Consider the following 17,495-nt stretch of genomic DNA (forward strand, 5'->3'; position numbering starts at 1 on the left):
CTTATTGTCTGTTTTACTCAACTATCTTGAACTACTACAGTGTTAAGGCAAAAATACACTTCTATTACTTCCAGTAGAGAAACTTGGGCAACTTTGAACTCTTTTAACTAAAAGGTACACTCTGTCATTTCTCTCTTCTTAATTAAATTGCCAAAATTACATGGTTGTTTCTTTGTCCCATGCTCCTTGAGGTTATGGCAGCAGGCTTTTGTGTTTTACATTTGTTGGTAGTCTTTTGGGACACTTTGCATTTTAAGTTCCTTAACTCATAGAATTTTTTATGCGCATGAAGAAATGTCTGTGTGGTATGGAACGTATTACCTATGAGATGTTAGCCTTGCACTTCTGACTGCTAAAGATACATTCAAGTTCACTTTATGGCTCTCTGTGGGCCTGTGCACCACTGATTGCATTTGTCAAGTCCTCCAGGTCTTCGACTTCCTGAAATCATATTCAATCAGCTAAGCCTATTCCCACTTGTGACTAATGGTCAAACCAAAGGATACTTGAAAGTGTCCATTCTATGTTTACTCAGCTACACTCATTTTTTCTTCTAATGCATATCCTGTGCTTTACCTTACTCACTGAAACCTCAAACTCCCCCTCAATCATTCTTCTTTTTTTTTTTTAACAGTTTTATATAGAGTAAACTAGACCTGAGACATCAGGTATCAGAGAGCTTTACATAGCACCAGTTTAATTACAGAAGGACACATTCATTTTTGTTAGGCACAGGAGATTAGCGGCCTGATTCATCAATCTCCCGTTTTGCGAGCCCCTAATAGCGATTCATAAGGAATCGCTATTAAGGACTTGCAAAACGGGATTCATGTAGGAATTGCTAAATAAATAGCCATTCCTACACAATCCTTATTTGCGAGTAGCAAATTGCTAATCGCAAATAAGGAATAACTCCCCATTCATTCCTATGGGCCAAAAGGCCCATAGGAATGAATGGGGAGTATTCCTTATTTGCGATTAGCAATTTGCTACTCGCAAATAAGATAGCGATTTAAAGGGTGCCAGGGGTGTCCAAAGGACACCCTGTAGCACCCCTTAAATGCAAATTGAAACAGGTGTTGCGCACACACATGTCCAAAGGACATGTGTGTGTGCAACATGCAACTTAGTAAAATGCTTTTAAAAGCATTTTTCTAAGTTTTTGCTATTTACCGAGAGGTCTGACCTCTCGGTAAATAGCGGCCCGAAATTGCGAATTAGCAATTTAAAAATGGTTGATGAATTGCATTTAAGGAATCTCAAATAGAGATTCCTTAAATGTAATTCCTCGCAATTTAGCGAATTAGCAATTACCGATTTTTGCATTTGGGATGATGAATCCCAAATGCAAAAATAGCGCTCGCAAAGGGCCAGATTCTCAGAATCTGACCCTTTGCGAGCCGATTTCGGCTTGATGAATCAGGCTGCATGTGATTTGCCCAGAACCACAGAATGTTGAGTGTCATTGCCAAGACTCGAACCTGGTTCCCCAGTTTCAAGGGCGACCGCTCTAGCCACAAGGCTACATCCTTACGATAAAAATACTTCAATAATGCTTTGCTGCTGTTAATAATCTTAGTCATTATCGTTACCCTATTTATGGTAATCCCTCAACTGACCTTAGAAGGATGGAAGGCTGAGTATTCATCCCCCAGAACACTGCATCCGGCAGCCGAGCATTCTATTCAGCCAGCCATTCTGTCAGCTAAAATACTCAGAGCTGTAGGTGGCCTTGTATGCAACATCTGTATATTTAAGAGTATATTTTTGAATTGTTTATTCAAAATACTTTTAATTATAGGACCCTTCTAACAAATGGTTTCCCTTCCATTGTGCTGTGGGGAAAGAGCCACCTCAGAAAGACTGGGGCGTATGACATAGAGGTCAAATGTTTGCACTTGGGGCAAGATATACAAACATTTTATTTTTCAGATCATAAATCTATACTACTATAATAAAGCAGAAACTTTCAGGCTTTGAGGCGGGTAAACTCGGGAACCACTGTGCCAATCTACACACCGGATACACCGTTGAAATCGGCAGGGTGTGTAGATGGTTATAGGCTACATAAATTAAAAAAATAAACGTTATTTCAAATTTTGCTGCTGTTAATAATCTTAGTCATTTGAATCACAAGGGGCACTGGAGAGGACAGCATGAAGACAGGACAGAAAGAGAAGGGAAAGGTACACGGTTGGTGCAGAGTCTAGAATGTAGACTACCACTGAGTCTGCCAGTGGCATGTTATTAAGCCATGCATAGGAGAGGCAAAATGCCTTCTTCAATACTCACATCCTAGTTTTGACATCAGAGGCAGTTGTAGAGTAGCTGAATGCAGCATCTCATGCACATCCAAGAGTCATATGCCCTGCAACTACACTCCCATTATGTAAAATGTTACATTTTCCATGTTCTTTTATTGTTATAAGAGATGGAGAACTCCAATAGAGCTCTTTAGCATCTGATGATATATGTGTGGCATGCTCCTCCATTTTCCACACTTTCTTTGATTTGGGGTATTGCTCTACATGTTCGTGTAGTTTAAAAAACAGAAAACTGCCGCTAAAGCAGCAATAATTGGCTTGATAATATGCTCTATGGAATTCCAATTGAAGCCCATGTTAAATGTGAAGGACATCTAACATGAGCATCAATTGGAATTCCATAGAGCATATTATCAAGCCCATTATCGCCCTTTTAGCGGCAGTTTTCTGCCAGTGGATCTATAGTGTTCAAGGCTTCCAGCATCTGATCCCATTCCAGAGAGATTGGTACTTTACGTAGGCCACAAAATTCTTCTTGTCTAATAATCACACTCTGCGGTGCCCTAACGGGTTATTTCAGCTGCCAGGAAAGTGGATAATTGTTAAAACTGAGATCTTCCTTTATTGACATCTTATTTGTGGTGATATCATGTTGGAACACCTGACTATGTTGCACGCAACTCCATTTTACATTTCACATTTTTAGACTGCTGAAATCAACTAGTGGTAGATCCACCGCTCTTTCCATGATAAGATCCTGAACAGTTTCAAGTAACACATATATTCCAATAAAATGCTTAAATATAGGGAGAGCTGTGATTTGGAAATGCTTAACCATCTGTCACTATTCCAGCCCCCTCAGTCAGTCTGCAGTGAAAGTTGTTATCCAGGATACCGGAAGTCTGCCATTACAGGGCGTCCCAAGTGCTGCTTCTCCTGTGTGTCCTGTCCTGATGGGAGCATCACCAACCAAACAGGTGGGTTCACTAACTTCCTATAATAAAGATATAATATACTAAATAGGTTAGTAATATACTTCTTTTAACATAAAACATATGTATGTTGTGCCTGTCTGCATATGTTCTTGCAGGATATGTGTAGTGTACATACTGACTCGCACCGCACCAACATGCACACACCATGCAATGTGTATACCCGCGTACACCACAGACACCTACCTTTGATTCTGTCAAAACGTTGGACCAGCCCGTCGCAGTAAAGGTGCAGCAGGACTGGGCGAAGGAGAAGAGGAGGAAACTGCATCCTGTACCACGTAATAAGACGAGTTTTTGCCCCTTTTCTTCCCATTTTGCTGACATGAAGTGGGAGGGATTCCCACTGGAATTCCTATGGAAACAGCCCACATCCAAATATGAACTGCGGAAATCATGGCTGGAGTCTCGCTGCCACTGCATCCAGCCCATCCCGCAATTGATGCGGGCAGCAAAGTCCTGGCAGTTTTGGCAGGACCATATTGGTCTTCTCTCCTATTGAAATCCAGCATTCTAATCGGGCTGGAGGACCACCAGGTAGGCGGGTGGGACCAGTCTCACCAAGATCTGAATCAGGCCTTTGGTATCTGTACTTGACGCCAATATTTCATTTCTGCTTCCACTCACAAACCATTGCTACGTCCTATGTTTCCTAGGAGAAGAAACACTTCCAGGCTGAAAAAGGATTATCCTCTTTGTGGTTATAAAGTCCCATTTACCGTTCTAAGTGTGGGTGGGTTCAGCTGAGACACTCTGGGTGTCAGACAGAGTTCACCATCAAAATCCAGGTTAAGTTCCAGTTGCCACTGGTTAGCTCGTATGTTCCAGGAAAAGTCCTCCTGTAGCTTGATGTTGCCACACAGGAGGTCAACCAACTGATCCTTGAAGTTCACATCTCTGTCCTGCTTACAATGGTGAGCAGATCCACTCCTTCAGGGCTCCTCTCAGGTGACTGACAGAAGGTCCAGTCCTCCTCTGTTCTCCCACAGGTCCAGAAAGAGTTCTTAGGAGATGCCTGGATTACACTATTTATGCCTGGCAACAGCTAGTGACTGGGAGTGACACCTGACACAGAATGCCATGTGCTATGGCAGAGGCAACACGTGCAGGACCTTAAAGCCACACTAAAATTAGACTGATGTGAAGGACTTCCAATCAATTAAACCAATGTCACTGGATATCAGTTAAAGAAAAATCTGTGCAAGAGTCTTAAAATCTTTAGCAACAAAAGAGTCACTCACAGATTCAGTCTGACAAAGGGTCACCCTAAAAATAAAGCAGACACAAATATATAGGGCCTGATTAGGATATCAGGTGGACTGAAGTCTGCCAGACACCATCTCGGGCCTGGGACTGACCGACCTCCGGTTGCCCATCCCGACAGGGTCAATACAATGCAACCGAACACTATTCGGTTGCTTGCTCCCTTTTATCAATGAGAGCTTGTGGTACTGCTGTAAAGCGGCCATAATTAATACTAGCTCCCATTGAGAAAAGGGAGGTGCAGTTCATCCCTGCACCCTGTAGCAGGCACCTCAAGGTGCTTGCCGCAAGGTGCAGGGATCAACAGGTACAACCATGCCAGAAACAATGCATAGTAATCTCAAGGGCAGAAAGGCCCGCCCTAGATATTACTGGATGGCTGGTGACTGGCCTGTTAAAAGCCAGTCAGAATGACCATCTGGTTTTCTTTCTGACCACCTAGATAGGTGGTTGGAAAGTAAACCGTGGTGCCATGTATCATGCAGCCTTGATGGCTCCGACCAACAGTCGGAGCTGTAACAGGCCGCATTGTAGTCACCCCTGAGTGCTTTACAAACAGGCTTTCAATGATGCTGCACCAGCAAAGGGAATGTTTTGGACACAGGGGTCATGAGAAATGGAGAGATGGTCTTCAAACATATCAAGAACATATCATTTTGCCTGAACAAGCTAATATCATGTTATCATATCAAAAGACAATATGTGACAGAGAAGTTGTAATTATCAAACATGAGCACATCTCAAGCGCAATTAGCATGAGCCAGAAAAACTTGGCCACGGTAGTTACAGAATGAATCAATAAAACAGCTTTATATTTACGTACTCAGTTCCATTCCACTTTGAGTGGTTCTTGTATTCAATGTAACCTTATTCTTACTGTTGTTATACTCGCACCATGTGTAATTTTATCAAAGTACTTGAATCTGAGCATTTTAATGTTGACCTTGATCGTTTAGTTTGCTCTGGATTACCTCCACACTAAAGTCACATAAAATGTCTCAAAGTCCAGTGTTATAGAAGAAGAAAGATATGAATGCCATCATGTTAGTGTTTGCATCTGAAGGTCCTCTGGAAATTGAACACTTTGTCAACAGGCAGTCAAGGGATAACTCCTCCAGAACCATCGGGGACAAATGTCAGTGCCCTAAGGGCCAATTCACTATCTAGCCCAGTGCATGGAATGGGAATACCATGTGAAGTGTTTAGGGCTGTTAGGATCTGAGCAATGTAAATACCTTAATGATAATTGCACTATGTTAATAACGATATCTGGAGTCTGGCAGGGCATGAACACTGGTTGCCCAAGAGTTGGAGCCTGTATTAGACACCTGCCTACGAGAGTGCCGTGAAGACCCTTCAGATAGACTCTACACATTAGCTTCACTGCTGGGGAAGTTGCTTTCAAAAGTAATAAAAGCACATCTGTTGGGCTTTGGGCTTGGTTTTTTTCTCATGTAGGACAACCCTACATCCCATTTTCAGGTGAAAGCAATGGTACATTTCTCCTGCTTCAGAATTCAATAAGGAAATTCACCTACCCCTACTTCTACTCAGAACCACTCAATCTGTCATTTAGGTGTCCCGCAGGTATTAGGCCCACCTGAAAATGTGACATAACAAGAAACATCTAGTGGAACCTGAATGACAAAGAAACAATTGCAGATATTTAGTGAGTGTTGTCTTTACAACTGATATTTAATCAAAAGCATCATAAAGTTTTCTGTCTATGTAAAATCATAAGATGTCCAGTTTGTATGAACAATAGACGTGTCTTTGCACATGGAAGCTGATTTCTTTGAAACAAAATGAATGCACAAATGTTCTTCTTCATCTGAAAATGTAATACATTATTTTAATTACAAAGGTTGCCATCTGTTTTTATTTCAGACTCCTTAGACTGCATAAAATGCCCAACTGACCACTGGTCAAGCACAGAAAAAGACAGATGCATTGCAAAGCAAATTGACTTCTTGTCCTATGAGGACTCTCTAGGATTCATCCTGGCTTTAATCTCCATTTTCCTGTTCTTTAATGCTGGTGGCATTTTGGGTACTTTCATATCTTATCGGCACACTCCAGTTGTACGGGCTAACAACCTCCACCTAAGTTATACTCTTCTCTTTGCCCTCATGATGTGCTTTCTCTGTTCCTTGATCTTCATTGGCCAGCCAAGGAGAGGGACTTGCATGGTTCGTCAGGTTATCTTCGGCATATCCTTCTCACTTGCTGTTTCCTGTGTGATGGCTAAAACAGTCATGGTCGTCATCGCCTTTAGGGCCACTAAACCCAACAGCAAGTTAAGAAGGTGGATTGGCTCCAGATTATCCTACATCAATGTCCTGGTCTGTACCTTCATAGAGGTTACCATTGGAGTCATCTGGTTGGGAACTTCACCAGGATTCCCAGAACTTACCAATAGTACGGACAACTGGAAGATTACTGCACAGTGCAACGAGGGCTCCATCCTGATGTTCTGCTGCATGTTGGTGTTCATGGGACTCTTGGCATGTGTAAGCTTTGGAATTGCTTTTTTAGCTCGAAATTTGCCAGACAGCTTCAATGAAGCCAAGTTCATCACCTTCAGCATGCTGGTATTTGTCAGTGTCTGGATTTCTTTCATCCCAGCTTATCTCAGCACAAAAGGAAAATACCTTGTTGCAGTTGAGATTTTTGCAATCTTATCCTCTGGTGCTGGCCTCATGTACTGTATTTTTGCACCAAAGATTTATATTATCTTTCTCAAACCAGAGATGAATACTAAGGAAGTTTTGGTAAAAAAAGCAACAACTTCCATGTGTACTGGATAATGCCATTAATGGAATGAACAGTAAAGTTTGCTTCTACATTAAATTGTACAGACCAAATCAAATCTTTCTGAGGCTATAAAAACCTGCTATTTTTCCTTACCTTGGTATGTCGTATGAACACAAATGTCTCAACTAGCGTGTATGTAAAAATTGATGTACAATATGAATCATGCTTCAAGCTGTTCTCATTCATCAATTAAAATGTTACTATTACTGGAAGAAAAGCATTGGATAATCAAATATAACTCTAGGTTTGGAAGGGGTACTCTTTTTACATACTGTGTGACTGAGAAAAAAATATGTGTGCATTTGCAGCTAAGCTGATTTTCTGGATTAACAAATGAGTACAAAATCCTGATGCTCCAGGCAGAGGGTAGTGTCTTGTTTGAATAGTCCTACCCAGTGCTTAGGATGGCTCCTTGGGCACCAATTTAGGGCTGGAAAGATTTGTCTTGAAACACACCATAGGAACTATAGATTGGTCACCTCTGTAACTGGTTCTTCCATCCTGCATACAAACAGGAAGGAAATAGATTGTCAGAATTTGCGAAAATGTGTCTTTCATTATCACATATTTCACCTTTCCTCTTTTCATTACATATTGAAGATCTTCATGTCAATGAGGCTAATTGATACATTTACCATGCTCTCCCCTGCCCTTTAGACTAAGAGATACTGGGCCAGATGTACGACCATAGCAATTTGCGATTTGCAAATTGTGACGAATTGCGAGTTGCAATTTGTCAGTCGCAAAACGCTATGTACAACAGTGTCTGAGACACTTTTTGCAATTTCCAATGGAGTTGTAAATTGCATGCCTCATGGATATAATGAGGCTGTCCCAATTTGCGACCCCATTGGGAATGGCTGGTACTCCCAGGGATGGTAGCCTGCTGGGGTCAGATGACCACCATGTCTGGGACAGCTTTGTCAATAAAGCAGTTTAAAAAAAATGCAGCCCGTTTGCCTTAAAGGAAAATGGGATGCATTAGACAAATTAAACTGAAGCTTTTCCGTCCCTGGGACCACTGCCTACCCTTAAAAAATATTTGCGTATGCATTCACAAGGGGGAAGTGGTCCCCTTGGAACCCCTTCCCGTTTGCAAGTGCTTTACCACTCTTCTGAGAAGGGGGTAAACATTCATAACAGTCGTTTTGGAGTCACTAATATAGGGGACGCCCTTGGAATGGCCCTTCCTATTAGCGAGTTGCTAACCCTAATTTGAGAGTCGAAAATTGTTTGCGACTCGTAAAATAGGGTTGGTACCTGGCCCGCACAAGTTTTGTGGTTGAAAACCAGCATAAAAGCCCTTCGCGACCGCAAAATACGGTTGTTTATCTGACCCACTCTGCTTTCCATTCTTCCTACCCCTATTTAGCATCTCACTCTAATTAATGGAAATGGAAGAGTCACACCACAGGTTGGTGAAAATGCCCTTGATAAAAGCTTCCTTCCTCCACAGCATAGAAGGCAACTGTGTCAACCTAGCAATTGTGAGTCCTTCACATATCAATCGCCGGAATCGGAAACTGAATGTCATGCCAAATAAAAAGAATCTCCATGTTAGCTGTCAAGTTTAGTGCTCGTACATAGATACATTTGAATTAACCAGTCAGATCTTATGTCAGGCTGCATATGAAAGCAACACAACCTTGATGTGCCTGGCTACCCAGGCAGTGTTTTCTAGGTGGTGCACAATCAATGAATCTCTTTGGAAATCCTTTCTTCTTTTCCTTTGCCAGCAATGTGTTGCAAGTGTATGGGAAGGGACATTCTCTTTATTGCATGAGAACACATCCCATTCAAATGCACGAATGCTCGCTGTCACTGCACAGGCATACAATGTTTGCCTGCACATTGCGTCTTTCAGAAGGGGCTGAACACGCATCTAGTGTCCCTTCTGTGAAGCAGAGCACACCCAGAGTGAGTAAATATGCACCCTGCTTTTCCAGGGCACGTCCATAATCCCACAATTGGAGTTTGATTTGGTTGTGCAAACCCTTCAGCAGGAGTTAACATCCCATCAGGCACTACTGTGTTTTAGCAATTCATTAGTAGCACGGGGTAGCACTACATCTGTAAACTAGATATAATTAGCAGCACCACATAGAGGCAGATATGTCTGTCGATCCCCAGGAACCTGTAAGGAGGAGGGCTCCTTTGGAATTGAGTGACCCTCCCCAATCTAATGAAATCCTCTGGGGATATTTCATCTTTGGGAATGACATCACAAACTCAAGCCCAAAGCAGGAACCATTCCCACTAGACACCGTGAATATGATATGAACAGCAGGATTGACAGACATGGATAAACCTTATAGACTCACACAACATCAGTTTCTGTTTATCTTTTGGGATTAAACAGGGTCATATATCAGCAATATCTCCTGTCACCTACAAATATAGGGAGGCAGAGTAGGATGGGTAGATTCAACAGCAAGTTTCCTTAATCCCTAATCAGGAATCTCCCTCAATAGGCACCAGAAGAGGCTTGACTTCTTTCTACATCAGACCTGAGTCCCTGCATTTCATCAGCCATCTATCACTCACTCTGAGGGCAGTGCAAATTCAGAGCATGTATCCCTGAATTTTCATGCCCCGTGAGCCAACTATACAATCCAAGGATTTCATTTGGGGGAAAAAAATTAATATGTCTTGTATAATCTCCCTGATGAAGAAATGCACAAATTACCAACTACTATATCCTCTGCAGGCTTCCCGTTCCCTTAACGATGGCTGTTGAACTATCATCTGAGCGCCATTGCTTCGGGTTTGAGACCATCTGACAAGAAGTCAGCGGTCTCGACAGCCCAATTATGATACTACTGGTGTGCAGCCGGTCATAAACATCACTTTTTCCATTGTGGCTTTGGCTTCAGCCCAGAAAAAGGCAGCAGCACAAGCTGCAATGGAAAAAGGAATGTTTTTAACATCCATTAATCCTGTTAGTGCCCCAAAGTCCCTTTCTGTATGCCTTCACAGTCTTCCGGACTGCCATGTAAGGGCAGAGGAAAATGGACATCACAATCCCTACGGTCGTGCCTGCGCAGGCACCAGCCCCATTATTGGGATTACAGTCAGTCTACTGCCCCGACTGGCTCCTTGAGCCTGCCAGAGGTGGCGGTATATCGGCCTGCACAAATCGCTCCAAACGCCGTCATTGTAATTCCGGCGGTCAGACTGATATTCTGGATGCCGGGTGGACTGCCACCAACGGCCCTTAGGGGGCAGTTTTCCCAACATTGCAATCGAGCTCTGTGTAGGCATGGATGCCCACTGTAAGAAACAGAGTTAATAGTTGTATGGCCTGCACAAGTAGTAGGTTCTCCCCCTTATAATGAATATTGTTAACGAACTGGAGAGAGCCATCTCAAACTGTGAGCAAGTGAGGTGCACGCCCTATTAAAGAGGAAAGAGAGGTGCCTGAAGCTGCATGAATCGTCTACTTGGTTTACTAAGGAGTTAAAAATTGTAAAACTTAAAACTCGCCAGGGGGAACAGAAATGGCGGACATGTTACTCCCCTACAGAAAGGAAAATGTATGAAAAAGCTCTAACTGATTACAAAGCTGCGATTATGGAGGCAAAAAAAGGCTTCTACTCAACCTGGTTACCTGGCTCTGGTAACAAATCCAAAGATATTTTTAAAATAATCAGAGAACCTTCCAGTGCTGACTGCATTACACTGGCCATTGCCCCCTCCTAGGCCTTATGTGACATGCTGAATACTTTCTTCATTGAAACAATAACACCATCCAGAACTCTATCTCCACTAGCACTCAGGAATGGAAATCACATAAGCAATATGTAAATCCCATAACGATGTCCAGCTTTCAAAACATTACCTTTGATCGGCTTGATGAACTCAGAAACAAGATACAATCTGGCTCCCCCAGTGAACAATGTCCTACTAGGATACAAAAAGAACTTCTTTCTCATTTCCCGGCTACTTTTCTCTCTCTTCTCAAAGCCTCCTTAGAGCAAGGGGTAGTCCCACATGCTTTCAAAGAGGGAGTATTAGTCCCATTGCAAAAGATACCTGGACTAGACCCCAGACTTCTGAGCAATTACAGACCTATCTCGCTCCTTCCTTACCCGGCAAAATTGCTGGAGGCACATGTAGCAAAACATCTTTGTGCTTTCATCGAAGAAACACATTTTCTGGATTCTCATCAGGCAGGTTTCAGACCATCACACTCTACTGAATCAGTTATCTCGAGTGTAATCGACGATCTGAAGGAAGGGGCAGATAGGGGGTGTACGCAGGCCTTGGTATTACTAGAGCTGTCCGCTGCATTCGATACTGTGGATCATTCAATCTTAGCGGATAGAATGGTAGCGCCAGGTCTGAGGGGCATGGCTCTGGATTTGATGCTCTCTTTTTTAGGGGATCGCACCCAGTCCGTTAGGCTGGCACCTTTCAACTCAGTCTGTGGCAATACTACATGTGGTGTACCTCAACGATCACCCCTTTCCCCCCATCTGATCAATATATATATTTGTCCTCTGATTCACGTTCTTCAAAACACGGGAGTGAAGGTATAAAATTACGCAGACTACATGCAGCAGATTTTTCCGATTGACGGGACAGAGAAATCCAAGGATTTCTTCCAACACACTATGCTGTTCATCAAAGATTGAATGAGTCATAATTATCTCAAATAAACTCGGATAAAACAGAGAATAGAACCGTGGACGCCAGCACACTGGCCAGCTGCACTGGGTACTCCATCTACCCCCAAAAATGTAATCAAAAGTCTGGGCATTAAGATACATGCTAATCTATCCATGCAGGAATAGATCAACCTGGTTACATCCTCTTGTGTTTATCACTTAAGAAAATTAGGTAATTCTTTTCCAGGGAGGCAAGCATAGCTATCATTCTGGCCTTGATAATGTCAAGACTGATTTGCGTATGGCCATGTCTGAACTGGGGTGGCGTGGTGATCAAAATACCAATGGATTAACCCCAGATCTGTGACTGGGGGTGAATGTTTTGCCAATGTGCAACATTCGGTCCATCATCTTGTGTGTTTTGCTGTTCGCCTTATGTGGGAAGGGTATGCCCAGACATGGGTCCTGTGCTCACTACGCCACTGGAGTCAAGCTATCCTGGCTGATGATGGCTGATAGCAAGAAACCGGTCTTAGGATGTTTGATTCCGGTCCAGGGAAGAGTTTGGCTTGGCAGTTCGGTCTGGACTGTTCCCATGAGGCACAGGGTCAAGGCTGATTTGCATATGGCCATGTCTGAACTGGGGTGGCGAGGTGACCTCTATTGGGTTGGTTAAAACATTTCACTATATAGAAATGCACATACCTGATTAAAAACATATAAAATATTAAAAACAACCTTACAGACAGAATGGCTCTCTGCACCTGCCTAATTTGTATCCCTGATTTCAATTGCCCATTGAGTTCATGAGTCACAACGCAGCCTTTAAAAAACTTGCAACATTAAAAATTGAGTCAGCTGCGAGCAATACGATATAAACTGTCCTAAGCACTTTAAAATATTTACAAAGATGACAAAGTGCTTTGTGTCCTGCAGAAAAGCCTGGTGGCAACCACAGAGAGCAAGATGGATGGTAAGCAACCAGCCGACCCCAGACAAATGCAAGCAGCTGAGGTAGCAAGTTAATCCACGTATCTAACCAACATAAAAGTGAGTGAAAGGCAATAGTACCTGTGAGGTACTTGGCTCCTAGCTCTTCATGAATTATATAAGATGGGGTACAGTGTGGAAGACTGAGAAGACGCCTCAGAAATGTCTTTTCTACAACCTGTAAAGCTTCATGCTCAAAGTTTCCCTCATGCCTCTCCCGTAGGAGTCTTTCAAAACACATGTTGCTATATAAAACGGCATTAAGGCACCAATCGACTTACTTCCCAGTGTAGCTGCAAACTTACAGACCGCTACATTGGCCCTTACTAGATGAGCCCTTTTTCCATTTAGCAGATTGGTTCAGTGCATCCCTGAATCAAACACAATACCCAAATATGAGAAGGCATTGATCCGGGATAAAGCCTTCATCCCCACTTAAAGGCTTAGTTTTTGTGGATCTGGTATCTCCCACCATCATGTGTGACTTACCAATGTCAATACTTAAATCTAGTGGTTCATAAATCCCTCAAAAATATTATTAAGGGCTTGGAGTCCCCTCACAGGTCTTGCCATTAAAACGCCATAGTCCGCGTACAGCAGAAAACGGGGAGCAACCGGCCTCCAACCTGCGGGCAATCCCTCAAAGCTGTTTCAGACTTCTAATATATAAAGGGCCAGAATACACCGACCCCCCCACCCCCCATTAATGTTAAATCTGCACAGCTCAAATCATTGGTGTACCTAACGGACACTGCTCTGTGGGCAAGAAGATCCTTCAAGAAATAGACTATGTTCTGGTCAAACCCCATGTTTAATATAATCTTTCTCATTTTAAATAAATGCAAACATCAATCTATACTAATATAATAAAGAGAGAGCCCAAACCTAAGAGGCGGGTAATCTCAGGAACCACAGCACCAATCACAACACCCAATACAGCGTTGGAAAGGGCAGTTGCAGCAGAAGGACATAGGCTATGCAGACGCCCACCATATACATTTAAAAGGTAATAGAACCGTGCCAGCAAATTAGTCCCTTGTGGGCGTGTCTGCGTTGTGCTGTGGGCGTATGCTGGGGGCGTGACAAACTCTGGGGGCGTGTGGTACGTTCCGCCCTTCATGCCATGTCTCATATCATGGATTCAGAAAAGGGGGTGGTGATGAACAGAGTGTCTGAATTAAGCAGACCACTCTTACCCAGTCCAAAGATCAGGGCTTGATCCATCACCGTTATTTATCTCACTGCCCCATCCCAGCTCAGAACCTGGCTATATGCAAATCAGTCTGTCCCTGGCCCAGTGCATCATGGGAACAGGGCAGACTAAACTACCAAGCCAATTCTTCACCAGAAAGGAGACAAGCTACCGGGGACCGGTTTCTGGCATTTCAGCCGTCTTCGGCCCGGCTTGCTTGAATCCTGATGGAGCAGTGAGAAAGGGACTCATGTCTGAGTATACCCTGCCACACCTATAGTGGCCAAAATCGATTCAGAAAAGGGGGTGGTGATGAACAGAGTGTCTGAATTAAGCAGACCACTCTTACCCAGTCCAAAGATCAGGGCTTGATCCATCACCGTTATTTATCTCACTGCCCCATCCCAGCTCAGAACCTGGCTATATGCAAATCAGTCTGTCCCTGGCCCAGTGCATCATGGGAACAGGGCAGACTAAACTACCAAGCCAATTCTTCACCAGAAAGGAGACAAGCTACCGGGGACCGGTTTCTGGCATTTCAGCCGTCTTCGGCCCGGCTCCTTCCTCATGGGGCAGCAATTAGGCAAATGACGACGTCATTACAGCTTTACATTTTTTCATCGTCCACTTTGCATGTTCTCTCCAGTGAGAGCATGCTGGTAGCTGTAGTGCAGTTCTTCCCCGCAGGAAAAAATGTAAAGCTGTAATGACGTCGTCATTTGCCTAATTGCTGCCCCATGAGGAAGGAGCTTGAGGCTCTGAAACGCGTCGGGGGAAATGGTAAAAAACGGCAGTGTAATGCAGCTTTCTGGCAAATAAAAGAGTTGAACTCATCTTCCAGTTGGAGTGGCGTCCTTGAATTAGAGGCATCCTGTGGTAATATTTGCGCGGCGGCCTCAGCCGCGGAGGATGCACCGCCTATCTGAAATGTGGTGATAGGACTGCACGATGGTGACTGTACCTGCGTGAAAGCGGCGCTGGAAGGCAAGAAATGGGGAAGCTAAATATCACAGCTGGGGCCCACTGGAGGGCTTTTTGAAATAATAATACAATGGCAAGGTAAAACATTGGCAAATGAAAACGAACCCTACCTGCGGGGAAGAACTGCACTACAGCTACCAGCATGCTCTCACTGGAGAGAACATGCAAAGTGGACGATGAAAAAATGTAAAGCTGTAATGGCGTCGTCATTTGCCTAATTGCTGCCCCATGAGGAAGGAGCTTGAGGCTCTGAAACGCGTCGGGGGAAATGGTAAAAAACGGCAGTGTAATGCAGCTTTCTGGCAAATAAAAGAGTTGAACTCATCTTCCAGTTGGAGTGGCGTCCTTGAATTAGAGGCATCCTGTGGTAATATATATATATATATATATATATACATTTTTTAAATATAATTAAAACATTTATTCTTTCAAATTGCATTATTTATATTATTTTTATTATTTTATTTTATTACCCTTTACACCCCAAAAACTAATACCACCCAGCTCCCTTTAAATACCCCTGCACCCCATAATCATAACCCACCCTTACTCCTTAAAATACCCCAACACCCTTAAACACTAACCCATCTTAACCCTATAAATATACCCTGTACCCCAAAACCCAAACCTGTCCCTAAACCCTAAAAATATCCATGTACCCCAAAACCCAAACCTAGCCCTGAACCCTATAAATACCCCTGTACCTCAAAACCCAAACCTACCCCTGAACCCTAAAAATAACCCTGTACCCCCAAACCTACCCCTGAACCCTAAAAATAACCCTGTACCCCCAAATCTACCCCTGAACCCTAAAATACCCCTGTACCCCAAAACTCAAACCTAGCCCTGAACCCTGAAAATACCCCTGTACCCCAAAACCCAAACCTAGCCCTGAACCCTTAAAATACCCCTGTACCCCAAAACCCAAACCTACCGCTGAACCCTAAAAATACCCCTATACCTAAAAACCCAAACCTATCCCTAAACCCTAAAACTACCCCTGTACCCCATAACCCAAAACTATATCTGAACCCTTAAAATACCCAAACACCCCAAAACATATACCTCAGTACCCCAAAACATATACCCCTATACCCATACTTACCTTATCCAAACATTTTTAAAAAAACATGCTTTTACCATTCATGCATTTACAACGAATTTCGTTGTAAATGTATGTGTGGTGAAAGCATATAAAATGCAATGCAATGCCTTATAATGGCATTGCGGAGTCATGGTACTTTCGTAATGAAAGTATGCGGAGTGATGGTATGCGGAAAGAAAGTTGCGGAAAAATGGGTGTTTACCCTCCCCCGGTAAGTACATTGGTGGCACGGCGGACCACATCTCCAGCAACATACTCCTATTTTGTCACCACCCATTTGAAAATGCACAGGTCTCTCTCATTGATGGCCAGCACCGACATACACTTTTAGACACACCTCCCGCCACAAGTTCTAGAATTGCGAACTTTAGAGCTGGGGAGCTACTTTCGCATCTCGGCATCAGCTCAACATCCTGTGATTCCAGGCAAATCGCTTTGTCTCCCCATGCCTACCACAAATGAATGTGTTCTTCTGCAATGTAAATTGTGCTCATGCCATGTTGTCGAGTTTGCGCTATATAACATTGCAAGGAAAAATAAAGTAGGGAAACTTGAGTTCACACACTACTGAACGTGCACTTTTAAGTGCATCAGCAGTGCACTGTGAATCGGAGCGTTTCACAGGCCTGTCACAGATAAGAAATGCTATCAAAACAAAATCCTACAAAACAATATACTACTGGCCGCAGCAATTCCTACCCGGACAACGTCAGGACGGGCTGCTAGTAAAATAATAATGTGCAAATGCACTTGTCACTGTCAATAAAGAATTTTTAATGGGATCAATAATCACTGTCAACATTATTCTCTCAATAAAACATTTGAAAAATGCAAAACGTTGTAGAATTTTTAACCATTTTAAACCAAGAAAATACAATCATTTCAACAGCGATACAAAAGGGGATGATGGACGGAGCATTTGAGCAAATCAAACACTCATCCCCAGTCAACTGATCTGTGATGGATTAAACCCAGATCTGTTGACTGGGTGTGAGTGTTTGTTGGTTCAGATGCTCCGTCCATCACCACCCCCTTTTGTACCGCTTTGTTCGCCATAAGTTTGGCAGGGTATGCTCAGACGTGAGTCCCTTGCTCACTTTGCCACTGGATTCAAGCAAGCCTGGCTGAAGACGGCTGTAATGCCAGAAAGCGGTCCTATGAAGCTTGTTTTCGGTCCAGGGAAGGCATGGCTTGGCAGTTCGGGCTGAACTGTTCCCATGAGGCACAGGGTCAGACTGATTTGCATATGGCCATGTCTGAACTGGAGTGGCAGAGTGGGATAAAGAA

General features: G+C 43.3%; 1 protein-coding gene across 1 annotated transcript in view; it reads left to right on the top strand.

The window, feature by feature from the left end:
* The window catches only part of LOC147684527 (extracellular calcium-sensing receptor-like), a 70,648-nt gene extending 63,065 nt beyond the window's left edge, over positions 1 to 7,583 (top strand). The window contains exons 5-6 of the mRNA XM_086939688.1: positions 3,118 to 3,241; positions 6,407 to 7,583. Of these exons, the coding sequence (XP_086795814.1) occupies positions 3,118 to 3,241; positions 6,407 to 7,326 (1,044 nt within the window). The 3' untranslated portion in view covers positions 7,327 to 7,583. The remainder of the gene's footprint in view (positions 1 to 3,117; positions 3,242 to 6,406) is intronic.
* The last annotated feature ends 9,912 nt before the right edge of the window (positions 7,584 to 17,495 follow it).

The sequence above is a fragment of the Lissotriton vulgaris genome, chromosome 10 (assembly GCF_964263255.1).
Source record: "Lissotriton vulgaris chromosome 10, aLisVul1.2, whole genome shotgun sequence".
NCBI classification, from domain to species: Eukaryota; Metazoa; Chordata; class Amphibia; order Caudata; family Salamandridae; genus Lissotriton; species Lissotriton vulgaris.